The sequence below is a fragment of the Carcharodon carcharias genome, chromosome 14, assembly GCF_017639515.1.
Source record: "Carcharodon carcharias isolate sCarCar2 chromosome 14, sCarCar2.pri, whole genome shotgun sequence".
In the NCBI taxonomy this organism is placed as follows: Eukaryota; Metazoa; Chordata; class Chondrichthyes; order Lamniformes; family Lamnidae; genus Carcharodon; species Carcharodon carcharias.
The window spans coordinates 94,423,159-94,449,606 of NC_054480.1; the positions used below are offsets into that span (position 1 = coordinate 94,423,159).

General features: G+C 45.1%; 1 protein-coding gene across 2 annotated transcripts in view; it reads right to left on the reverse strand.

Annotated features, from left to right (window-relative positions):
- LOC121286833 (cystinosin-like) overlaps window positions 1-23,414 on the reverse strand; it is an 81,957-nt gene extending 58,543 nt beyond the window's left edge. For both annotated transcript variants that reach the window (XM_041203911.1, XM_041203910.1), the window contains exons 1-5: window positions 23,378-23,414; window positions 22,790-22,862; window positions 10,584-10,662; window positions 9,858-9,942; window positions 9,194-9,303 (exon numbers count right to left, since the gene is read on the reverse strand). In XM_041203911.1, the coding sequence (XP_041059845.1) occupies window positions 9,194-9,303; window positions 9,858-9,942; window positions 10,584-10,662; window positions 22,790-22,847 (332 nt within the window). In that variant the 5' untranslated portion in view covers window positions 22,848-22,862; window positions 23,378-23,414. The remainder of the gene's footprint in view (window positions 1-9,193; window positions 9,304-9,857; window positions 9,943-10,583; window positions 10,663-22,789; window positions 22,863-23,377) is intronic.
- Window positions 23,415-26,448: the final 3,034 nt, after the last annotated feature.

Consider the following 26,448-nt stretch of genomic DNA (forward strand, 5'->3'; position numbering starts at 1 on the left):
AAGATATATCTGCAGTTACCAATAAACTCCACACCATCACCAAGAACTATTGAGAGGTGAATACTGTTGTTGCCCTTCACTTTCCCAAACCTCTTGCCGCCTCCCCCGCCCCCCCCACCCACCACCACAAACCCCACAAACCCCACCAACTTTATCCTAAAAGGAACTACCAGCTATCCAGGCTGCAAGTTATAATCTACCAAGCACAATTCTCCCCCCCTGTCCTGTGATACATCAGTATGGGTGGGTGAGCAGGGTATTAATTGTTCAGCAAGTTTACTTTTTAAATACATTGTGAGGCCTTCCCAAAGCAGCTTCTGTTGTTAATCACTTTCCACCCAGGTGCTCTGCCTGTGATTAACAGTATGAATATCCTGGGGTAAATTTCTGGGCAAGATCGAGGTACCTAGAACAAGTCTACAATGGTGGAGTCAGTGTTGGAGGCATCCACAGAGGGCTCTGGACAGCATCTAGCTACCCATTAGAAGTTTGAAATTCCCAGGTAAGTTCCGTGCATAAGCACACGCTGGGACTTCCTCTGGGTCAACAGTGGTGAACATCTGACAGTTCATTGCTAACTCAATCATTTTAAAGTCTTATGTTAACAATAATTAAACTCTATCCCACAACGATGTTGAAAGCTAAAACCCAAATCATAGCCTAATGCATTTTGACTTGAATTATACCACCTTTCAAAGCAACACCTGTGCTCAATGACTAACACCTCTGACAACACCTCAAATTTAAAATTCACTTCCTTGCGTTCAAATTCTCCATGGTCTCACCCCTCCCTGTAACCTCCTCCAACCTAACAAATGCCCATCTAATTCTGGCCAGTATTACATCCCTGCCCTCCTTTGCCCTACCAGTGTTGCCTTGCCTTCAGCTGACTCAGCCCTAGGTTCTGAAATTCTGTTCCCAAACCTCCCAGCCTCTCTCTTGCTCTGTCCATTTAAAGTGCTCCTAAAACCTAGCTTGGTCCACAGTTTCTATCCTGTCCTAGTATCTTCTGCTGCTCAGTGTGAAATTTTGAGATAATGTTCCTGTTAAGTACTTTGGGATGTTTCATTGTGAAATGGAAGCTGTTACTGTTCCAAAGGTGAGGAGGATTAGGTGAGGTACAGGATCGAAGTAAACCACTTAAATAAATCACATGGGTGCTTTGTTCATTTCCTGGCTCACTGAACTTACGTAGATATCTAAATGACAGCACCTTTAGGGACAGGCTTAGCTACCAGAGCAGTCTCAATCCTCAACTCCAATGTCCAATATCCAACAATGGCTTTGTTCTGCTGTTTTCGTGGCAAATATGAAGAAATAAGAGGAGCTGTCCCACAGGCTAGTTAAGTAACAGCCTGATATAGTCATACTGACCAAATCATACCTGAAAGACAATGTCCCAAGCACCATCATCACCATCCTTGGGTACGTCCTGTCCCACGGGCAGGAGGGAGGGAGTCACCTGGGAGTCTTCAACATTGAGAATTCATGGCACCAAGTCAAACAGGGACAAGGAAACCTCATGCTGATTACCACTGACTGCCACCCGCTCAGTTGATGAATCAATACCCCTCCATGTTGAACACCAATTGGAAGCAGCACAGAGGGTGGAAAGGGCACAGTAAAGGGGGACTTCAGTGTCCATTACCAAGAGTGGCTTGGTAGCACTACCACTGACCAAGCTGGTTAAGTCACAAAATACATGGCTGCTAGACTGGGTCTGTGGCAGGTGTTGAGGAAACCAAGAGGGAAAAAACTACTTGACCTCTCCGTCATCAATCTACCAGTCACAGATTAATCTGTCCATGACAGTATTGGTAGGAGTGACCACTGCGCAGTCCTTGTGGAGGCGAAGTCCCATCTTCACATTGAGGATACCCTCCATCATGTTGTGTGGCACTGCTAAACGGGATAGATTTTGAACAGATATGGCAAGTCAAAACTGGGCATCCATGAGGCGCTGTGAGCCATCTGCAGCAATATTGTGCTCAACCACAATCTACAACCTCATGGCCTGGCATATCCACTACTCCACCATTACCATCAAACCAGGGGATCAACCCATGTTCAACGAAGAGTGCAAGAGGGCATGCCAGGAGAGTAGCAGGCATACTTAAAAATGAGGTGTCAACCTGGTGAAGCTATAACAGAGGACTACCTCAGAGCTAAATGATCCCACAAACAACAGGTCAGGTCTAAGCTCTGCAGCCTGCCACATCCAGTCGTGAATGCTGGGAGACAATTGAAGAACAGGAAAAAGAGGCTCCACAAATATCCCTATCAATGATGGGGAGAGCCCAGCATGTCAGCGCAAAAGACAAGGCTGCAACATTTGCAGCCATCTTTAGCCAGAAGTGCCAAGTAGACAATCTATCTTGGCTTCCTCCTGAGGTTCCCAGCATTGAGGATGCCAGCCCTCAGCCAATTTGATTCACTCCACATGATAATGCATACTGCAAAGGCTATGGACCCTGATAATGTTCCAACAATAGTACTGAAGACTTGTGCTCCAGAACTTGCCGCGCCTCTAGCCAAGCTGTTCCAGTTCAGCTACAATACTGGCATCTACCCGGCAATGTGGAAAATTGCCCAGTTATGTCCTGTCCACAAAAAGCAGGACAAGTCCAACCTGGCCAATTACCGCCCCATCAGTCTACTCTCGATCATCAGCAAAGTGATGGAAGGGGTCGTAGACTGTGCTATCAAGTGGCACTTACACTGCAATAACCTTCTCACTGATGTTCAGTTTGGATTCCTTCAGGGCCACTCAGATTTTGACCTCATTACAGCCTTGGTTCAAACCAGGACAAAAGAGCTGAACTTAAGAGGTGAGACAAGAGTGACTGCTCTTGACATCAAGGCAGCATCTGACTGAATGTGGCATCAAGGATCCAGAGCCAAATGGAGTCAATGGGAATCAGGGGGAAAGCTTTCCACTGGCTGGAGTCATACCTAGCACAAAGGAAGATGGTTGTGGTTGTTGGAGATCAATCATCTCAGTCCCAGAACATCTCTGCAGGAGTTCCTCAGGGTAGTGTCCTAGGTCCAATCATCTTCAGCTGCTTCATTAGCAACTTTCCTTCCATCATGAGGTCAGAAGTGGGGATGTTCATTGATGATTGTAAAATGCTCAGCACCATTAAAAACTCATCAGATGCAGAAGCTGTGTCCATATGCAGCAAGACCTGGACAACATGCAGACTTGGGCTGATAAGTGGCAAGTAACACACATGCCACACAAGTGCCCAGCAATGACCATCTTCAACATGAGAGAATCCAACCATCTCCCAAGGACATTCAATGAAATTCCCATTGCTGAATACCCCACTAACAACATCCTGGGGGTTACCATTGACCAGAAACTGAACTGGACTAGCCATATGAATACCACTGCTAAAAAAGGTCAGATGCTGGCAATTCTGTAGCAAGTAATTCACCTCCTGATCCTCAAAAATCTTTCCACAATCTACAAAGCAAAAGTCAGGAGTGTGATGGAATACTTCCCACTTGCCTGGATGACTGCAGCTCCAACAACATTCGAGAAGCTCAACAATATCCAGGACAAAGCAGTCTGTTTGATTGGCACATCATCCACCACTTTAAACATTCATTTCCTCCACCACCAATGCACAGTAGCAGCAGTGTGTACCATCTACAAGATGCACTGCAGCAACTCACCAAGGCTCCTTCAACAGCACCTTCTAAACCTGTAAACTGTTATCACCAAGATGGACAAAGGCAGATGCATGGGAACATCACTACCTGCAAATTTCCCTCCAGGTCACATGCCATCCTGACTTGGAAATATATTGCCGTTCCTTCTCTGTCGCTGGGTCAAAATCCTGGAACTCCCTCCCTAATAGCACTGTGGGTGTACCTACACCATATAGCCTGCAGCGGTTCAAGAAGGCAGCTCACCACCATCTTCTCAGGGACAATTCGGATGGGCAATAAATGCCAGTGATGCCCACAACCCATGAATAGATAAATTTTAAAAACTGACCATGTTACAGGCCCCTCACTTGTCAACATATTGTGCAGCACAGTCACTGACCATTACCTGCAACACAATATTTCCCCTTTATTCTCCAGTTGCTCTACTTTCTCATTTATTTCATTTTCATATTTCAGTGCTTACAGTACTTTCAGTTCAATGCCTCAACTTTCTACTTTGATTATCCTAACATTCTTACTGGTTCTCCTTATTACCCACTTACTGGCCCTCTACACTTTAGATGACCTACCTCTCATCTCACACCTTACGAGTCCAATACCAGCAATACAACAAGGAAGTGGTCACACTTTCCAACACTTCTCACCATTGCCTCAGACAACAATCACAATAAATATCCTCCAAGTCTGACTACAGTTTACTTTTTATTCTTTTATGGAATGTGGGCACTGCTGGCAAGGCCACCATTTGTTACCCATCCCTAATTGCTGTTGTATCAAGTGGCTTGCCACACCATTTCAGAGGGCAGTTGAGAGTCAACCACATTGCTGTGGGTCTGGAGACACGTGTAGACCAGGCGAGGATGGCAGATTTTCTTCCCGAAAGGACAATAGTGAACCTGATGAGTTTTTACAAAAATCAACAATAGTTTCATGGTCACCATTACTGAGACTAACTTTTGAATTCCAGATTATTAATAGAATTTAAATTGCACGAGTTGGTGGATTTTGATGGAGGGATTTGAACCCTTGTCCACACAGCATTAGCCTGGGTCTCTGGACATTGACACTACACAATCATCTCCCTGTTTATTGACTACAGTAAACCTACAAAGCATCCTAGACTACACCCATATCACTCAGGCTCAATTTTGAAGAATAGGTATTATTCCATAACCAGCCGGGGTTCACTGCTCCTTTTCAAATAGTGATTGGAAAACCAATCCAGTAATCGGGAATTCAGGAGGAAGCTGCCCCTTACTCAGGATGCTCTCATTAAAGAAAGGGTGCACATTTGGTAAATTCTGACCATCAGGTACAGAGAAGTGATAGACAGAGTTACATTTTTCCTTATGATAGAATGAGACAGCACAGAAAGGGGGCCATGTGGTCCTGTGGCAGTTCTTTAAGAAAGTTATCCAATTACTCCCACTTCCCTACATTTTCCTCACTGCCCTGAAAATGTTTCCTCTTCAAGTATTATTGTACACAAAATTAAATTTCAGGTTAAAAAATAAGCCATTGCGCTTAATGAGTCTACCTTTCTCACCCACCTTCCAAATAGAAGCAGATTGGGCACTGCATGTTGGGATGTTGTTTGCCTCTCTGGTGCTCGGGTCCAGGATGGCACTGAACATTCAGAGTATTCAGAGGAGGGAGGGTGAACAGCCAGAGGTTGTGGTCAGGATGGGGTCCTGCAGGCAATTTTAGGGAGCTAAGAAGGAAATTAGAAAGCTGACCTCAAAAAGGTGCCAGGTGCGAATGAATGTAGAAATAGGAGGATAAAGCAGATGAATGCATGGTTGGAGATGCAGGGTGAATTCCTGAGACACTGGGTTTTGGGGGAGCTGGGCCTGTAAAGGTCAGGTGGGTTGCACCTTAACAGAGCCAAGACCAATGTCCTCATGGGACGGTTGCACGTGCTGTTTTGCAAGGTTTATGCAAACTTGGCAGGAGGATGGGAACCAAGATGGACCATTAGAAAAGAGAAACAAGATCACAGAGTTGGGAAAGACAGATAGCATGAGTGAAATAAATGTTTTAGGTGAGGTCAGACTAACAGGCATGCAATAAGATCTAAATTAGATTTACAGGGAATGTGTACATGAACATACAAATTAGGAGTAGGCCATTCGGCCCCTCAAGCGTACTTGCCATTCAATAAAATCATGGCTGATCTGATTTTAACCTCAACTCCACATTCCTGCCTACCCTCGATAACCTTTCACCCCCTTGTTTATCAGGAATCTATGTCTGCCTTAAAGATATTCAATGGCTCTGCTTCCACTGTCTTTTGAGGAAGAGGGCTCCAGATCTCGCTACCTTCAGAGAAAAAAATTCTCATCTCTGTCTAAAATGGGCGACCCCTTATTTCTAAACAGTGATGCTGAGATCTAGATTCTCCCAGGACTGGACGCATCCTTCCCAGGTCAAGACCCTTCAGGATCTTGCACTCATTAGGACAATTTGCAAGAATACCAAATGTAAAGGAAATAATAATTTATACTGTAAAAAAAAGTCTTGATTGGTTGGCAAGCGGACTCTGATTGGTAGAGGTGTTGCCATGGAGAATGCATCAGTTGGTGGTGATTGACAGTTAACTGCCAAGCACAGTTTGCAATTTAAACCAGGCAACTTGACTCTGATTGGTCAAGGCATTGCCCTGAGGAATAAACCAGCAGATGGCCGTCACTTATTTAATTTAGCTGAAACAGATGCAATGTGTGTATATCATCTTTATGTCTGCAATGAACAGGGCACTGTGTATGAAGCTTCCAATACATTTAAATGTGCTACACCGCGAGCCTGACTGACAATCGTAAAATGGTTGTCAGCGTAATTCTTAGCACACAGAATTATTTAGCAAATGTTGTTCAATTGTGGAATCATATCTAATGTCAGACACTGCTTTTTGAGTTTTACAAACACGGGCTGATTGGTTACAGTCTTCACCTTGCCCGCTGTGAACAGTGGAAGGGACGTGCTATTTGACACAATCCACCAGTCTTTGGGATGTACGGTCTACATACCTAGCATCACACTGGCACAAATTCATTTACCACAATACTCATTTGTCTGATAGGCAGAACGTCTTGTTGGCAGCATCCTGTTAGTGGTGAATACCATTTGTTGCTACAACGCAGTAGCAAAACATGAAACACCTGTTGCTCAAATTTTTGAGATACCTTGCCCTTCCACCCTGAGGTAGACTGGGCACTTTTCAGGGCCAAAAGTGACGGCCATAGATCTGTTCATAAGTTTGTGTTATATACAGTGTGAAATGATCTGGTCAGGGTAGCCATTATCCCACAGGATGCCTTTGATGCACCTACTTCAGCATCAAGCTTGCAAGGTAAGCAAATGGCTTGGGTGCATTCGGTGTGCCTGGTGCATTCTCCAGGACAACACCGCTTCCAATCAGAGTCCATTTGCCAACCAATCAGCACTCTCTTTTCATAGTATACATTGTTGATGCCTTTACATTTGGTATTCTTGTGAATTGTCCTGATAACTGCAAGACAAAAAGCTTCAACAAAAATGTCTCTTTCGTCAGCAATATTCAAGTTTTGTCCTATCAAACAACTATTTTATCACCTCTTACTCTTCTAAATTCCAGTGGATACAAACCTAGCCTGTCCACCGTTTCCTCATAAGACCAACCCACCCATTCCTGGTATTAGTCTAGTAAACCTTATCTGAGCTGCTTCCAACACATTTACATCCTTCCTTAAATAAGGAGACTAATACTGTACACAGTACTCCAGATGTGGTCTCACCAATGTGAAGCATAACCTCTCTACTTCTGTATTCAATTCCCCTTGCAAAGAACGATAACACTATTAACTTACCTAATTATGTGCTGAATCTGCATTCTTTTGTGATAAGTGAATGAATAAATAAACCTTTTCTGTAAATGCATGAAGCATGGTAAATAAGGTCAGATGGCCAAATGGGAATATGGCGATAATGGAGACCTGGTTCAAGAGGAGCAGGACTGGGTACTAAAAACCTCTGGATTCAAGATGTTCAGGAAAGATAGGAAAGAAAGGAGAGGTAGGGTGGGGATGGCAGTATGATTGGAGAGAATGCTAAAGTGCTGAAGAGACAAGATGTCCTAGAGGGGTCAATGACAGAACCTATGTCATTAGGAGTTAAGGAACAACAGAGCTACCATTGCACTACTGGGTGTACGCTATAGGCCACCAACTAGCAGAAAAATTGTAGAGGAGCAAATTTGCTGAGGAGTTAAGAGGGGTGCAAAAACTATGAGTAGTGATAATGGGGGACTTTAATTATCCTAATATAGACTGGGGTAGTAATGGAAGAAAGTGTGCTCAGGAAAATTTTCTTGATCAGTATGTTTCTAGTCCAACGAGGAAGGATGCACTGCTGGATCTGGTTCCTGGGAATGAGGTGGGTCAAGTGGACCAAGTGTCAGAATGGCAACACCTAGACAGTAGTGATCATAGTATTATAAGGTTTAGGTCAGCCATGGAAAAGGACAAGGGGCAATGTGGAGTTCTCTACGGTTAGTTAGGCTACAAATTACATCTGTCCCAGTTAGATTGGAATCAAGATTGGCAGTCAAAACTGTTAAGAAACAACTGGCTGCCTTCAAAGAGGAGATGGTTGAGTTGAGGTATATTCTCATGATGGACAAAAGTTGGGCAACCAAAGCCAGAGCATCCTGGGTGAGTGAGATAGAGTTAGCTAAAGCAGAAAAAGGGGGGAGTATGACAGATGCAGGAGCGTGAAACAATACATTTTGCTTGGGAGAATGAAGAGAGGCAGTATAAAAGGGGATGGTTGTAAAAGAGTCCTGGAATATGTGTGCACAAATTGTTAAAGGTGGCAGGGTAGGTTGAGAAACAGGTTAAAAAGCCATATGGGATCCTGGGCTTTTATGAATAGGAGCGTAGAGAACAAAGGCAAGGAAATTATGATGAACCTTTATAAAACAATGGCTTGGCCTCAACTGGAGTAGAGTATCCAGTCCTGGACACTGCACTTTAGGATGGGTGTGGAGGCTTTAGAGAGGGTACAAAAATGGTTTACGAGATTGGTTCCAGACATGAGGGACTTCAGTTAAATGGATTGGTTAGAGAAGCTGGAACTGTTCTCCTTTTGAGAAGAAATGGTTGAGAGGTTTGATAGAGGTATACGAAATTATGAGTGATCTAGATAGAGCAAATAGAGAAGCTGAAATAGAGACCCTTGGCGGAAGGGTCAATAACCAGAGGACAGTGATTTAAGATGAATGGCAAAAGAAATGATGGCGCCATGACAAAAAAATCCTTTCTCATACAGTGACTGGTGAGAATCTGGAATGCAATGCCTGAGTGTGGTGGAGGCAGATTCAAGCAAGGCTTTCAAAAGGGTATGGCATAAATAGCTGAAGGAAAAAATAATTGCAGAACTATGGGATAAGAGCAGGGGAGTGGCACTAGCTGAGTTCCTTCTACAGAAAGCTGGCTTTCCGCACTTTAATTATCCTTCAACTCTATGTTAAACATTAACCCACCTGGTTATATTGCTGCTACTGTTGTTTTGAAGATACACGGTGGCCTGACCAACTTCAACTCCTTTAACTTGGAAAACTGTTGAATTCATTGAGTGAGAAGGCAATGTAATCTATTAGAAGAAAATACATTAAACTAATATTTCTAATGTGCAAAAGGATGAGCAGCAACATGAAGGGATCATTGGAAGGATTGGAAGGTGTGGTGGGCACCAGGTACAGCTGATTAGAAAGTAATAAAGCAGAGTGTACTATAACCATACAATTGGATCTACTGCACCCTTTGGAGGCTACATGTGATATTCATAAAACAATGCATCAAATCTTGGTCACGTGGACACTTGAAGTCAAGTAACAAGCAACTGGGTTCTTGACAAGGTGAGCTGGCCTCAGCCAGTCAGGAACACTGCCCACCTGTTAGTTTACTCAAGATTGGAGAACAAGCAGAAACTTTACACACATTTTCCACAATTGGCAGCAGTTGGAGTGAACAGTGGGAATGGATTGCTTGCTCTCAGTGTAGGGTGTGGAGGTGGTTGCGGTTGGTAAGCTGCTGAGCATACCTGCCAGGTGAACCTGACAGAATTTACACAGCATTTGAAAATCCCCTGGGGGATTTAACCAAAGGCAAAATTAAACAGTGTCTGAAAATTGCATCATTACTCACATTTTCAGGCAGTTCAACAACTGAAGTCTGTTTGGATGAGAATATCACATTGAATGTGATAACAAGAGTTTCTTGCAGGAGTGTACTGTCAAGGAAAAACAGATCAGAAAGTTCATACATATTCACAAATGTTCAAATAATTTTTAAAAACAGTACCTCCAAAACAACAACAGCAGTAATATGACTAGGCGGGTTGATGTTTAGCAGAGTTGAAAGATAATTAAAGCACTAAGGCGACCCATTCAGCCCATTGAGCCAGTTTTCTATAAGAAATAACTGTACAAATAACCATCTATTTTAGGAACCACACTAAATAAGAACTAACATTGTATAGAACCTTTCACACCCTCAGGGTATCTGACTATACAATCCAACCAATTGATTACCTCCAAAGTGCAGTCACTTTTGTAGGATACATAGCAGCCAATTTGTTCACAGCAAGGTCCCACAAAGAGTAATGTGATAAATTGCCAGGTAATTTATATTTGGATGTTGATTGAGGTCTTCATGTTAAATACCTACCATTGGTTAGGCGCGGTTAAAATATAGATCGGCCATGATCTAACTGAGCTGGAACAGGTTCAAGGGGCAGAATGGACTACTCCTGTTCTTATGTTCTTCCTACCTCTATAGATGTAATAAGCCTTTTAATACAATATAACCTGAGCCACTTAATCACAAATCTCGTGCTTTGCTTGGCCAAATATGAAGTCAAACAGAACCGACCTTGGTGCAATGCTGATGTTCCGAAGATCACCGACTTGCAGGTCAACATGTTCTGGTGCCTTTAGTGTCACAGCAACTTCTGAAAACAGACAGAAAAATGGGGTTAACTTCTACTTACTTCAGTAATGAGCAGGGAGTGGACAATTAGAAACATATTAATGTTGAGGGTAACAAGGACACAATGCACTCTGGGTGGGGTACTTCACTGCCCATTACCAGAAGGATCCACAAATATCCCCATCCTCAATGTTGGGGGAGCCCAGCACATCAGTACAAAAGACAAGGCTGAAGCATCTGCAACCATCTTCAGCCAGAAGTGCCAAGTAGATGATCCATGCTCTGGACGTCCCCAGCATCATAGAGCCAGTCTTCAGCTAATTCGATTAATTCCACATGATAGCGAAACAGCTGAAGGCACTGAATACAGCAAAAGGAATGGGGCCAGACAACATTCCAGCAGTAGCACTGAAGATTTGTGCTCCAGAATTAACTGTGCCCTTAGCCAAGCTATTCCAGTATAGCTACAACACTGACATCTACCCGACAATGTGGAAGATTGTCCAGGTATTCCCTGTCCACAAAAAAAAGGACAAATCCAGTCTGGCCAATTACCAGTATACTTTTAAATATTAGGAAAATGATGGAATGTGTTGTCAACCTTGTTATCAGGTGACCCTTACTTAACAATAAATTGCTCTCTGATGCTCAGTTTGGGTTCTGCCAGAGCCACTCAGCTCCAGACCTCATTACCATGGTCCAGACATGGACAAAGGAGCTGAATTCCAGAGGTGAGATGAGTGACTGATCTCGACATCAAGGCAACATTTGAACAAACGTGGCATCAAGGAGCCCCAGCAAAATTGAAGCCGATGAGAATAAGAGGGAAAACTCTCCGCTGGTTCAAGTCATTTCAACACAAAGGACAAGCATACGAACATACGAAATAAGAACAGGTGTTAAGCCATTCAGCCCCTCAAACCTGCTCCACCATTCAATAAGATCATGGCTGATCCGTTTGTGTTTTGAACTTCACATTCTGATCTACCTCTGATAACCTTTGATTCCCTTGCCTAACAAGAATATATCTAACTCTGCCTTAAAAATATTCAATGACCCCACCTCTACCATCTTTGGAGGCAGAGAGCTCCAAAGTAGCACAATCTTCAGAAAAAAATTATCCTCATTTGTCCTACAAGGACAACCCCTAACTTTAAAATTGTGCCCATTAGTTCCGGACTCGCCTACAAGAGGAAACATCCTTTCCATATTCACCTTGTTAATACCGTTCAGGATTGTATATGTTTCAATCAAGTCACCCCTCACTCTTCTAAATGCTAGTGGAAATGAGCCCAGTCTCTCTAACCTTTCCTCATAAGAGAACCCGCTCATTCCATGTATCAATTTAGTAAACCTCCTCCAACACATTTACATCCTTCCTTAAATAAGGAGACCAAACTGCACGTAATATTCGAGATGTGGTCTCACCAATGCCCTTTATAACTGAAGCATAACATCCTTACTTTTATGTTCAATTCCTCTTGTAATAAAGGACAGCATTCCATTAGCCTTCTTAATTACTTGCTGTATCTGCATACAGGTACAATTTGTGACTCATGCACTAGAACACCTAGATCCCTCTATACCTCGGAATTCTGCAGCCTTTCTCCGTTTAAATAATATTCTATTTTTTTATTCTTCCTGCCAAAGTGAACTTCACACTTTCCTACATTATACTCCATCTGCCAGATTTTTTTCCCCCACTCACTCAACCTTTCTATATCTGTCTGCAACCTCATGTCCTTCACAACATACTCTCCTACCTAGCTTTGTATCATTTGCAAATTTACCTACCATGCCTTCACTCCCCTCATCTAAGTCATTGATATAAATTGTAAAAAGTTGAAGCCCCAGCACAGGCCCCTGCGGGACACCACTTGTCATATCCTGCCAATCAGAAAAAGACTCATTTATGTATACTCTCCATTGTCTGCCAGCGAGCCAATCTCCTTTCCATGCTAATATGCTTCCCCCTACATCATGAGCTTTTATTTTCTGCAATAACCTTTGATGTGGCACCTTATCAAACGCCTTCTGGAAATCCAAGTCCAGTATGTCCACAGGCTCCCCTTTACCCACAGCGCATGTTACTTCATCAAAGAACTCCAATAAATTGGTTAAACATGATTTCCCTTTCACAAAACCATGCTGACTCTTCCCGATTACCTTGAGTTTCTCTAAGTGCCCAGCTATAACCTCCTTAATGATCAATTCTAACACCTTCCCCACGACAGCTAACTGGCCTATAATTTCCTGTTTTCTGCCCATCCCTTCTTGAATAGAGGGGTTATATTTGCTACTTTTCAGTCTGATGGAACCATTCCAGAATCTAATGAATTTTTTAAAATTAACACCAACGCATTTACTACCTCATTAACCACCTCTTTTAAGACCTTAGGATGAAGTCCATCAGAACCTGGAGACTTGTCAGCCTGCAGCTTTATCAGTTTGCTCAGTGCTGCTTCCCTGGAGATTGTAATTTCACCAAATTCCTCTCTCCCCTCCACCTCCTGATTTACAGCTAGTACTGGAATATTTTTTGTATCCTGTAAAGTGAAGGCAGAAGCGAAATAGTTGTTAATTTCTTCTGCCATTTCTTATTATCTATTTAAATCTCCCCACTGTCACTCTCTAGAGGACCAACATTCACTTTACTTACTATTTTCTTTATCAAATACTTGTCGAAACTCTTGCTATTGTAAAGAACCTATATTTTTATTTCTTGGGCTGTGACTTTAAGATTGGACTGTGGCTTTAAAAAGCTACAGTGGCTACAATTTTTAAAAAATGCTCTCTGAAGCAGGAAGAGAAGGCCTACAATGTTGCCACTTCCTGGAACAAAATATGCCAGGTTGGACAATGGTGTCAAAAAGGACATGTGTGAGAGAGAACTGCCTAGCGACAGCGCTTGATTGGCTGATCAGGTGACCAAGGTTCTGTGATAGCAGTGACCAGCAGAAGCATCCCAACTTGCCAAGAGGAAAGGCCTAAAAACCCCTCCATCCGTCTCTCTCTCTCTCTCCTGTGTTTTTGGCAAAACTCCCATAATTCTGCCAAAGTAATTAGCTGACTATCCCTCATCTCCAAATCCTGTTTTTTTGAGAAATTGCTAGTAGAGGCATTAAAAGCAAGTAAACTACAGACTATAAGTGCTGAAACATCACCTTGTGTCGGAAGTACAAGTCTGCAAAAAGCTTGGAAGACTTCAAGCAAAATCAACTCACCTAACCCTGTACTCCGAATTGGTGCTATCGAACTGTTTTTTCCTCACCCTTAAAATCCTTGTATTTTGTGTCTTATGTGTGTGTGTTTATGTGTAGAACCATAGAAAAGCTACAGCACAAGAATTAATTAAAAAAAGGTGGGATAGAATTAATAAAAAAGGTAGGAAAGAAAGAAGTAAGGAGGACAGTGAAAAACTAGGTTGGCTGAGAGCGCAAACATTTGGCAGATGGAATATAACGTGGGCAAAAGTGAGATTATCCACTTTGGTAGGAAGAATAGAAAAGCAATATATTATTTAAATAGAGAGAGACTGCAGAATGCTGTGGTACAAAGCAATGTGGGTGTCCTCATACATGAAACATAAAGTCAGCATGCAATTACAGCAAGTAATTTGGAGGGCAAATGGAATGTTGGCCTTTATTGCAAGGGGAACAGAGTTTAGAAGTAGGGAAGTCTTGCTACAGCTGTAAAGCTGTACAATGTTTTGGTCTCAACTACTTTCTGTGGTAACGAATTCCACATTTACTCACTATACAACTTAGAAATGGGTAAAACGGAGCCAATCTATGTGACAGAGTCAATGAGAAACCCATCCAAATGGAGGTGGACACAGGGGAATCCACGACAGTTATAGGGGAACATACATTCAAATATCTGAATGGAAACCACCCGTTAAATCTAGAAAATTCAGATGCTAAATTAAAGACATATACTGGTGAAGATATACAAGTAAGGAGTATATGCAAGGTTCCAGTACAGTATGGGAATCTGTCTGTTAGTCTACCCCTAATAATGGTAGCAGGGTAGGGTCCAAATCTACTCAGTCAGACCTGGCTGAACAAAATAAAGTTGGAGTGGACCGAAATTTTTCAACTCAGAATGAAAGCTCTGCAAGAATTAGTACAGAAATATGCTTCCGTTTTCAGGGAGGAGCTCAGAAAGTCTCAGGCTGCAAGTGAAAATCCATGCGGATCCTGAGGCAGCCCCAGATTCTTGAAGCCGAAGCCAGTCCGCTTTGCATTGAGAGAAGAAGTTGATGTCGTATTAGACAGGCTGGAAAGGTTGGGAGTCTTACAATCCGTACAATTTTCTGAATTGGCAGCACCTATAGTTTCAGTACTAAAGCCTGACCAGTATGTGTGAATATGCAGGGATTACAATTGACTGTTAACATAGTGGCTAGACTGGAGAGGCATCCTATACTGGAAATTGATGAATCACACTCCAAGCTGGCAGGTGGAACCGCATAGACAAAGCTCGACATGAGCCACGCTTACCAGCAGGTTGAACTAGAGAAGTCCTCATGGGACACATAGGGGATTGTACCAATATACCCGGTTATCCTTCGGAGTCTCATCGGCTTGTGCCATTTTCCACTGACAATGGAAAATTTACTCTAAGGGGTGCCCCATGTTGTGGTTTATCTCGATGATGTCCTAGTAACAGGGCAAACTGATGAAGATCACCGGGCTAACCTGGAAGAGGTATTGAAACATTCCTCACAAGCTGGAGTACGTTTGAAAAATGTATCTTTCAAGCAAAAGAAGTGGTTTACCTGGGTTGACTCGCAGGGCCTTCTCCGAGTAGAAGACAAGGTGAGAGCTATTCGTGAGGCGCTAGCACTGAAAAACTCCATAGAACTCAAGTCCTTCTTGGGAATGATAAACTATTATGGCCTTTTTCTCCCAAAGTTGTCAATAGTACTGGCTCCATCATACGGTTTACTCAAGAAAAAGCACTGACCGTCTTGGCAAGCTCCATAAGAGACTTTTACGATGGTAAAGCAGTTGCTACGTTCATTGGTCCTGTTGGTACTTTTTGACCCAAAGGAGGAATTAATTTTGACCTGCAATGTGGAGTAGGGGCAGTACTCTCCCACCAGATGGCTCCGAACAGCCAATTGGTTACATCTCAAGAACACTGTGGCAGAATGAAGATACTCACAAATAGAAAAAGGATTGATTATCCATTATATTTGGCATTAAGAAGTTCTACCAATATATCCATGGTCACCATTTTACCAAATGTACCCGGCCACAAGCCACCACTAGGTTTGTTCGGGAAAGATAAGGCAATACCCCCAATTGCCTCTGCACACATCCAAAGGTGGGCACTGATTCTAGCTGCTTATCAATATACTTTTATCCACCGGCCAGGAAGCCAGATTGCAAATGTCAATACACTGGGCCACTTACCTGTAAAGAACAGCAATGTGAACGTCCCTATCCCTCAAGAACTTGTCTTGTTATTAAACTTTCTGGATTCGTCACCAGTACATACCAAACAAACAAATAAGAGAGCGGACAAAGAGCAATCCAGTTTTATCCCATCTAAGGGAACAAATCTTACAGGGATGGTCATACCTCAGGATGAAATGAAGCCCTATTTTAATAAGAGATATGAGCTCACCTGCCAGGACGGCATCTTACTGTGGAGAGCGAGAGTCATTGCGCCTCTGACAGGGAGAAAGCCATTATTGACCGAATTACATAGTGCTCACCCCGGCATCTCTAGAATGAAAATGTTGGCGTGCAGCTGCTTGTGGCCACGGATGGGTACAGAAATTGATAACTTAGAAAAGAACTGCAATCAGTACTAATACCCCCTTAGGCTCCATTACATCCCTGGGAATGGCCTGAAAAACCAAGGATCCACCTCCACGTTGACTACATGGGGCCCTTTTTGAGCACAATGTTCCTCTTGATCATACACGCTCACTCAAGTGGATAGATGTACACAACGTAAGATCACCTATATCTGCCATCACTACAGATAGATTGCATCATAGTTTTGCGATACACAGGTTATCGGAGATAATAGTGTCTGATAATGGAACGGCATTCACCAGCGGGGAATTTCAAAAATTTGCAAGTCTCAATGGCATAACACCTCGCCATACCACCCGGCAATCGATGGTTTGGTCGAGAGGGCAGTCCAGAACTTCAAGTCCAAAATGAAAAAAATGGTTGGAGACACTATTCCAACTAGATTATCATGTTTCCTGTTCAACTATAGGGCTATGCCACACACGACCACCGGTATTGCCCCCGCAGAGTTATTGATGAAGTGACGTCTCAGGACATGATTAGTCTCATAAGGCCGAATGTAGGGGGGAAGGTAGAGAGAAGTCAGGAGGCCCAGAAAAATGGACACAATTACCACAGCCGTGTAAGAAACTTCACTGTTGGAGACATAGTTTTTATAAAGAACTTTAGAGATGGGCCCAAATGGCTATCAAGTGAAGTTAGTCCTGTGACAGGACCTCTTTCCTATCACATATTGGTTGAAGGTTGGATAATTAGAAGACATGTGGATCACCTCAGGAAAAGGGAAACAGATCTACAAGAAAGGATGCACCAAGCCCGTTTGAGTCTACACCACATGTGGAAGGAACTCCCCTTGGTTTGGAAGTACCTGTAGGATCCACTGAGCCTGAGAGAGTTGAAGAAACAAATTTACAGGTTCCACCAAGAGAACCTAGCGGACAGATGACTCCCGAGAGGGAGGCCTCGGATAAACCATCCAAAGACGTGGAACTATGATGTTCGACACATCTGAAGAAGCCTCCCGAGACTGAATTTGTAAACAGCTTATTTATGTAAATAGTTGATATATTGTAAAGATTGCAAATTGTACCTTTGAGTAAAAGGGGAGGGATGTGGCAATCTGAGGTGCAATACACCTTTAAGAGAATGTGAGCAGATTGATGTGATTGTCTTACCCAATTGCTGTGTAGCACGGGCTACATTATTAATCAGTAGTTGTAGAAGTGTTTTGGATTTGAGAAGCACACATGGGTTAGTGCTCTGTTGCTATGTTAATTAATAGCCTACGTTTCACCTTCCAATGGTCTCTTCACCAGCATCAACTTGATTACCAACTCACTCACCAGGAGATAGGCGTGCATCATTCTGCAAAGCGACCTGACAGAAGGGACATAACACACTACCATACAGTTGGTCCCTTCAATGAAGTCATTAATATAGATCGTAAATAGTTGAGGCCCCAGCACTGGTCCCATTTGCCATCTGAAAATGACCCATCTATCCTGATTCTGTTTCCTATTAGTTAGCCATCCTCTATCCATGCTTTAATATCACTCTAACACCACGGGCTCTCTTCTTCTGCAGTAACCTTTTATGTGGCAAATCTTATCGATTGCCTTTTGGAAATACAAATATACTATTGGTTCCCCCTTTATTCACCTTGCTTGTTACATCCTCAAAAAGCCTTAATAGATTTATCAAACATGATTCCTCCTTCACAAAAATGTGACTCTGCCAGATTGTATTATGGTTTTCTAAAGGTCCTGCTATATTCCCCAGTGAAAGATGTTACGCTAACTGGTCTATAGTTCCCTGCTGTCTCCCTCCTTTTTTAATTAGTTTTCAATCCACTGGGATTTTTCCAGAAGCTAGGGAATTTTAGAAGATTACAATCAATGCCTCTCCTTTTAAGATCCTAGGATGCAAGTCATCAGGACCAGGGGACATAAGTCCCGTTCATATTCCCATTACTTTATCCTCTAGTGGTAGCTATTGTTTTAAGTTTCTCCCTCCCTTTTGCCTCATTTTCTACTATTCTTGAGATGCTTGTGTCCTGTACCGTGCAGATGGATATGAAAGACTTGTTCAAAATACTTATCCTTATCCAGCCTCCCAAAATCCAGAAAACTCAAAAACTGGCATCACTCAAAAGTGGCAACACTCCCACCTGGAAACTACTGTACAATCCCCATCAGGCATTGCTGTCCATTATATCTGTTATTAATAAAGCGTCAATTTACAGGATTCCATTGATGGCCCCAAACTTGATTATTTTGCCATTAGTTCTTTTACCATTTATTTTTAAATTTAAATTTAAGATTTATTTTGTGTGAAGCATTGGTGGTGGAGGGGGACTTTTAGTACACTGTAATACAGCACACTGATCCCCTGCTCTTATTTATTTCATGTTGGGATTAATGGCGCAACTGACCTTATTTGCTCTTGCTCTCTTATCTTCGTATGCTCTGCTTTTTCCTCTCTCTCACTGGTTATCATTATTCATTCCAATTCTGCACTATTGCTATTTCTTTATCACAGCAAATGGTGAGAAAAAATACAACATAATACATCATCAAAAAAACTTGCAGACAGGGCAGCTAAGTAGTAAATGAACTTCATCTTGGAATAGATGAGGTGATGCACTTTGGTAGGAGAAACAGAAACATCACCTACACCTTGGAAAATAAGGACTGAATGGGATAGGAGAGCAAAGAGATCTAGGGATACAGTTCAACAAATCATTGAAAGCGGGAAATCTACTCCTGCCACCAGCAGTTCAGGGACAATTCCTACAGTCTGGACCAGAGCCGAGGTCGCACTTGGTAGACGACTTGATGGAGGGGGGCAGACGTGTATCCTCTTCCCATTCCACTGATCAGTGCCTTGGCTTTCAGGGAGGATTTGGGAGGGTAGGCTTAGGTTTTTCTCCAACATCAAGTGGCCCGTGTGTCCCCCAAGCAGAACAATGTACTTGCTTGCATCCTGCGAAGGCTACTGGGACGTTGTTCCTGGGAGGACAAAACTCCGATAGCTCTCAGAGATTTTGTCCGGCTTGGCCACACGTAGGGCAATACTCTTAGAGGGGTTAAGTTTCTGCAGCAAGGGTCCCTGCCTGATCAACTGCACCACATACAGGGGTATCCTCCTTGGAACTATTCTTGTGGGGCCCTATAAGGCCCACGGGTTTCTCTTTTAGCTTCTAGCATTCAGGCTTGGAGTGTCCTATTTTGTTACCGGGGGAGCACACCGGTCTCCAGGCATTCTCTTTTTGGGCTTGAGGAGGACATCTCGCACTCTCATTTGTATCTTTCTTCCTATCCAGTTCTCCCTTTTTCTCTTTCCAACGATTTTGGAAGTGGTTTGGAAAAGGTCTGCCTGAGTTGCCAGGCCTATGGATAAGGTCAAAGCTTTCCACTGTGACAGCTGCATCCCAGTCTGTGAGGACTTTCTGTTTCTTTAAGTGCATTAAGGTTGAACAGTAGGCAGTTTTTAAATTCCTCTAGCAATATCAATTCTCATGACCCAAGATACGCTGTACTATTGGTCAAACGTGATTTGTTTTAGCCTTTCAAACTCCAGGAAGGTCTGCATGGGTTTTGCACAAGCATTCCAGAATCACCGGCGATGCGCATCCGGGACTAACTCATAAGCACGGAGGATGGAAACCTTGGTCTGTTCATAACTAGCAGACATTTCAGGGGTCAGCATAGGATAGACGTTTTAGACCTTCCCTGTCAACTGACCTTGAATAAGGGTCCAAATTTCTGGTATATTTCACCTCTTTTCTATTTTTACTTAGTTCTGTTGAAGAGTCATATGGACTCGAAACGTTAACTGTATTCCTCTCCGCAGATGCTGCCAGACCTGTTGAGTTTTTCCAGGTATTTTTATTTTTGTTTTGGATTTCCAGCATCCAAGATTTTTTGCTTTTATCCATTATTTCTGGTGACTATTGTAAATGTCCTACCTTCTCAAAAGTGGCAAAAGGGATTCCACATCACCTTCTTCAAACCTGGGAACAAACCTTTAAGGGCTTCAAAGTTTGGTTCTGGGGTAAGGAGATTTGTACTGTTATCAGGTAGAGAGAGGTTTACCCTAGCAGCTTCCAACTGTCTGATCTCTCTCTCTTTGAGCCTGTAACTCCATTTCTAATTTTCAGAGCTGGATAGCTCTTGCTCTTCCCTGAAACTCTAGCTGTATTCTAAGCTTTTCCAGCTCTATCCGGCTATGGGAAGTTGATCGGTTTCAGGTTCTAACCCTAGTCTACCTGTCCTGGTTGTGGACTGAGACCCAAATAATCAACCAACATCTTGAGTAACTTTTCATCATATTGGGTAGTTTTAATTGTACCTCCCAAGCTACAGCTTTCAACTGTTCTGTGCTTAGGGATGCTAGTGTTTCGCCAGTCAAGTCTCCTTGTTGCACAAACATCTGTGCATCGAAATTTGCCATTTTGCTCTAGTGTTTGGGTAAGAGAATTTGCTGCAGTAGTTTAATTGTTTTAAAGATTGTTTCACGTACTTAACTTTTCCTCTTGGTTTCCAATCGGTTCCTTTTAATATGAGATTCAGCTCGTTTCCTAGATTTGGACTTTGGTCAAATTTTGGCTCATTTGTTATAGATTCTATCTTGGACCCGAGACTCCAATTTTTGTTAAGGATAGGGGAGTGGCCAACTGAACTCCCTTAGTTTTTTCGCTGTCTGTCCGTAAGTAGAGATGTCTTAATTTTTGAAACAGACTATGGAGTCTATTTTGTGGGGTCAATTTTAAAGTGACTTGGAGTGAATTTTCTTTAGGGTTAAATCACATTTTCATTAATCATATATTTATTCATACATTCAAACCCCACAGATGGTCCTCGCAACTACAAACACACACACACACACCACCACACAAGAAGGAAATAGGAAAAAGAGTTTTACAACTAGGAATAACATAGAACAAAGGTGGATTTAGCTAACTGAAATCAGGAGTTTCAGAATTTCTTTAAAATTGATGACACAGCAAAATGAGGTTGATATTCAGAGTTTGACCCATTCTACAGAAAATGGCAGGAATCTTCCAGAGAACCAGGCTTTAAGGAGGTTTAGATTTGAGGCAGGATTTGACTGTCATCCTGGAGTCCTGCTTTGGTGTTGACAGGCTGGATGTTTAACAGCAGATTGCCCTGGAAGTCCAGTAATGTAACATTAAAGATTTCCAAAGGCCAAAGGAGCTCAGGTCATGTGGTAAAAGCAAAATACTGCAGATGCTGGAAACCTGAAACAAAAACAAAAAATAGCCGGAAAAACTCAGCAGGTCTGACAGCATCTGCGGGTGATGAAGAGTCATACTGACTCAAAACGTTAACTCTATTCCTCTCCGCAGATGCTGTCAGACCTGCTGGGTCATGTGGGGCTGCCCAATGATGAGTCAGTTTCAGGTAAACAATCAGTTTCTATGCTTCTGGTCAAAATCCATTGTTCACCTAGGAGATAGATGGTGGCTATTAGCACCTCTGCAGGTATAATGATGGTTTCTCCCTTTGTTATAAGTCCATGCTGGGGAGACAGATGTCTGCTGCTCCCTTGTTTCATTCATTGTAATGGGTCTACACAATGATAGGTGTGAGATTCCACAAGGATGAAGGTTGTGCTTTGTCCTGTAATTACTGTTGGAACTTTCCAGAACTGCAGCCAACTTGCAAATCATGTGGCCTTTAGCAGCCAAGATTTTGGTCCAGCAAAGTCCATTTTTTAAATAAGGTTCGATTTAAACAGTTTTATGACCTTCATGCCTTATGGACATGACAAGGCCAGTTGGCCCCCAACTCTCTCTACCATTCAACTAGATCATAGGTGATCTTCGACCTCAATGTCATTTTCCCATACTATCCCCATTTCCCTTGATATTTTTAATATCTAGAAATCTATTGATCTCTGTTTTGAATATACTCAATGACTGAGCCTCCACAACCCACTGTGGGGTACAGAATTCCAAAGATACCCTCTGACTGAAGAAATTCCTCATCTCAGTCCAAAATAACGTACCTTTTATTCTGAGACTGTGTCCTGTGGTTCTAGACCTCCCCCTAACCAAGCCAGGGGAAACGCTCTTCCTGCATTTACCCTGTCCTGTCCTATAAGAATTTTGTATGCTTCAATGAGATTACCTCTCGTTCTTCTAAACTCTAGGTCCAGACTCCTCAAAGGGCAATCCTGGCATCCCAGGAATCAGTCTGGTGAACCTTCATTGTACTCCCTTCTATGGCAAGTATATCAAGGAGACCAAAACTGTAAACAATACTCCAGGTGCAGTCTCACCAAGGCTCTATACAATTACAGCAAGGTTTGGTCAAACGGCCTATTTCTGTGTTGTATATTCTATGTAATACTTACCACCTTTTAATGTGTGACTGAGCAAACAGCAGATGGAAAGTATTACAGAGAGCTCCATGTTTCAGCTTTCAACCTGGGAGGGGAGGAAATGAGAACATTAGTAATTAATGACCCAGAAGAAAGTGCAGCAGCTTGAAACTGTTTACCTCATTTCAAGTGCTTACTTCAAATAAAATCCCAACTTGGATTGAGTAATATTGCTTCCTTTATATAGAATTGATTTGTTACAAAGTGCTCCTTTGCCACGCATGTGGAAAGATGTACCTTCCAGTGTTTGGGTTTTTATATATGATCAGTATTTTTGAGTATGACTGGGAACCTCTACACAAACATGAACAGGAGGAGGACATTCAGCTTCCTTCAGTCTGCTCCATTTAGTTAAATCACAGTTGACCTGTATATGACTCCATTTACCCACCTTACCTTCCATATCCTTCCATAATGCTACTCAACTAAAATTTATCAATCCAGCTCTGAAATGTTAAAACAAGGACAAAGGAACAAGAGGCGGGCATTTAGCTCCTCGAGCTTGTTTCACACCATTCAACAAAATCACGGCCCATCCGCAACTTAATGCCATATACCTACCTGTGCCTTCTAAACCTTAACACCTTTGGTTAACAAAAATCTCATCTGTTTTAAAATTAACAATTGAAAAAGCATCAATTTATCTTTGCATAAGTTCCAAATTTCTGCCACCCTTTGCAACAAATGTTTCCTTATACTCGGACGGGGGTGCACCCCACACCATATCCCCAAGTCAGGTGTCAGCCTCTACCTCTGCCCCACTGCGCACCCTCCTCACACAGGTCAGGGGTCTCTCTCTGCCATGCACCCGCCAGTGAAGGGGGTGGGCCTCACTCGCCCCGGAATGGGCTCCCTCCCTCTGCCCCGGTTCCATCTCTCTCCCCACCCCCACCGCTCCCTAATCGGTGTCTCTCTCTACCCCCAGTTCGGTCTCTCTCTCTCTCTTCCCCCCAAGTTCGGTCTCTCTCTCTCTCCCCCCCCCCCCCCCAAGTTTGGTGTCTCTCTGTCCCCCAGTTTGGTGTCTCTCTCTCTCTCCCTCCTGAATCGGTGTGTCTCTCTCCCTCCCCTCCACCCCCACCAACAGTTCGGTCTCTCTCTCTCCCGTTTTGGTCTCTCTCTCCATCTTTCCCCTGATTCGGTCTCTCCCTCCCTCTCCCCCTGATCGGTGTCTCTCTCTTTCCCCCAATTCAGTGCCTCTCTCTCTCCACCCACCGCCTCCCCATACCGGTTCAGTCTCTCTATCCCCGTATTTCTCTCTCTCTCTCCACCGTTTCTCTCTACCTACTCCTCCCCCGTTTCTCCCTCTCCCTCCCCCTGTTTCTCCCTCTCCCTCCCCCGTTTCTCCCTCTCCCTCCCCCGTTTCCCTCTCTCCCTCCCCCGTTTCCCTCGCTCCCTCCCCCCACCCGTTTCCCTCTCTCTCTTCCTCCAACCGTTACTCTCTCTCTCCCCATTCCCCCCTCTCTCTCTCCCTCGCCCGTTCTTCTCTCTCCCCCCCGTTCCCCCCTCTCTCTCCCCCCCTCCCTGGCCCGTTCCCCTCTACCTCTCCCTGGCCCGTTCCCCTCTACCTCTCCCTGGCCCGTTCCCCTCTACCTCTCCCTGGCCCGTTCCCCTCTACCTCTCCCGTTCCCCTCTACCTCTCCCTGGCCCGTTCCCCTCTACCTCTCCCGTTCCCCTCTACCTCTCCCTGGCCCGTTCCCCTCTACCTCTCCCTGGCCCGTTCCCCTCTACCTCTCCCTGGCCCGTTCCCCTCTACCTCTCCCGTTCCCCTCTCCCTCGCCCGTTCCCCTCTACCTCTCCCTGGCCCGTTCCCCTCTACCTCTCCCTCGCCCGTTCCCCTCTACCTCTCCCTCGCCCGTTCCCCTCTACCTCTCCCGTTCCCCTCTCCCTCGCCCGTTCCCCTCTACCTCTCCCTCGCCCGTTCCCCTCTACCTCTCCCTGGCCCGTTCCCCTCTACCTCTCCCTCGCCCGTTCCCCTCTACCTCTCCCTCGCCCGTTCCCCTCTACCTCTCCCTGGCCCGTTCCCCTCTACCTCTCCCTGGCCCGTTCCCCTCTACCTCTCCCTGGCCCGTTCCCCTCTACCTCTCCCGTTCCCCTCTACCTCTCCCTGGCCCGTTCCCCTCTACCTCTCCCTGGCCCGTTCCCCTCTACCTCTCCCTGGCCCGTTCCCCTCTACCTCTCCCTGGCCCGTTCCCCTCTACCTCTCCCGTTCCCCTCTCCCTCGCCCGTTCCCCTCTACCTCTCCCTGGCCCGTTCCCCTCTACCTCTCCCTCGCCCGTTCCCCTCTACCTCTCCCTCGCCCGTTCCCCTCTACCTCTCCCGTTCCCCTCTCCCTCGCCCGTTCCCCTCTACCTCTCCCTGGCCCGTTCCCCTCTACCTCTCCCTCGCCCGTTCCCCTCTACCTCTCCCTCGCCCGTTCCCCTCTACCTCTCCCGTTCCCCTCTACCTCTCCCGTTCCCCTCTACCTCTCCCTGGCCCGTTCCCCTCTACCTCTCCCTGGCCCGTTCCCCTCTACCTCTCCCTGGCCCGTTCCCCTCTACCTCTCCCTGGCCCGTTCCCCTCTACCTCTCCCTGGCCCGTTCCCCTCTACCTCTCCCTGGCCCGTTCCCCTCTACCTCTCCCTGGCCCGTTCCCCTCTACCTCTCCCTGGCCCGTTCCCCTCTACCTCTCCCTGGCCCGTTCCCCTCTACCTCTCCCTGGCCCGTTCCCCTCTACCTCTCCCTGGCCCGTTCCCCTCTACCTCTCCCTGGCCCGTTCCCCTCTACCTCTCCCTGGCCCGTTCCCCTCTACCTCTCCCTGGCCCGTTCCCCTCTACCTCTCCCTGGCCCGTTCCCCTCTACCTCTCCCTGGCCCGTTCCCCTCTACCTCTCCCTGGCCCGTTCCCCTCTACCTCTCCCGTTCCCCTCTACCTCTCCCGTTCCCCTCTACCTCTCCCTGGCCCGTTCCCCTCTACCTCTCACGTTCTCCTCTCTCTCTCCCTCGCCCGTTCTCCTCTCTCTCTCCCTCGCCCGTTCCCCTCTACCTCTCCCTCGCCCGTTCACCTCTACCTCTCCCTCGCCCGTTCCCCTCTACCTCTCCCTCGCCCGTTCCCCTCTCTCTCTCTCCCTCGCCCGTTCCCCTCTACCTCTCCCTCGCCCGTTCCCCTCTCTCTCTCTCCCTCGCCCGTTCCCCTCTCTCTCTCTCCCTCGCCCGTTCCCCTCTCTCTCTCTCCCTCGCCCGTTCCCCTCTCTCTCTCTCCCTCGCCCGTTCCCCTCTCTCTCTCTCCCTCGCCCGTTCCCCTCTCTCTCTCTCCCTCGCCCGTTCCCCTCTCTCTCTCTCCCTCGCCCGTTCTCCTCTCTCTCTCTCCCTCGCCCGTTCCCCTCTCTCTCTCTCCCTCGCCCGTTCCACTCTCTCTCTCTCCCTCGCCCGTTCCCCTCTCTCTCTCTCCCTCGCCCGTTCCCCTCTCTCTCTCTCCCTCGCCCGTTCTCCTCTCTCTCTCTCCCTCGCCCGTTCTCCTCTCTCTCTCTCCCTCGCCCGTTCTCCTCTCTCTCTCTCCCTCGCCCGTTCTCCTCTCTCTCTCTCCCTCGCCCGTTCTCCTCTCTCTCTCTCCCTCGCCCGTTCTCCTCTCTCTCTCTCCCTCGCCCGTTCTCCTCTCT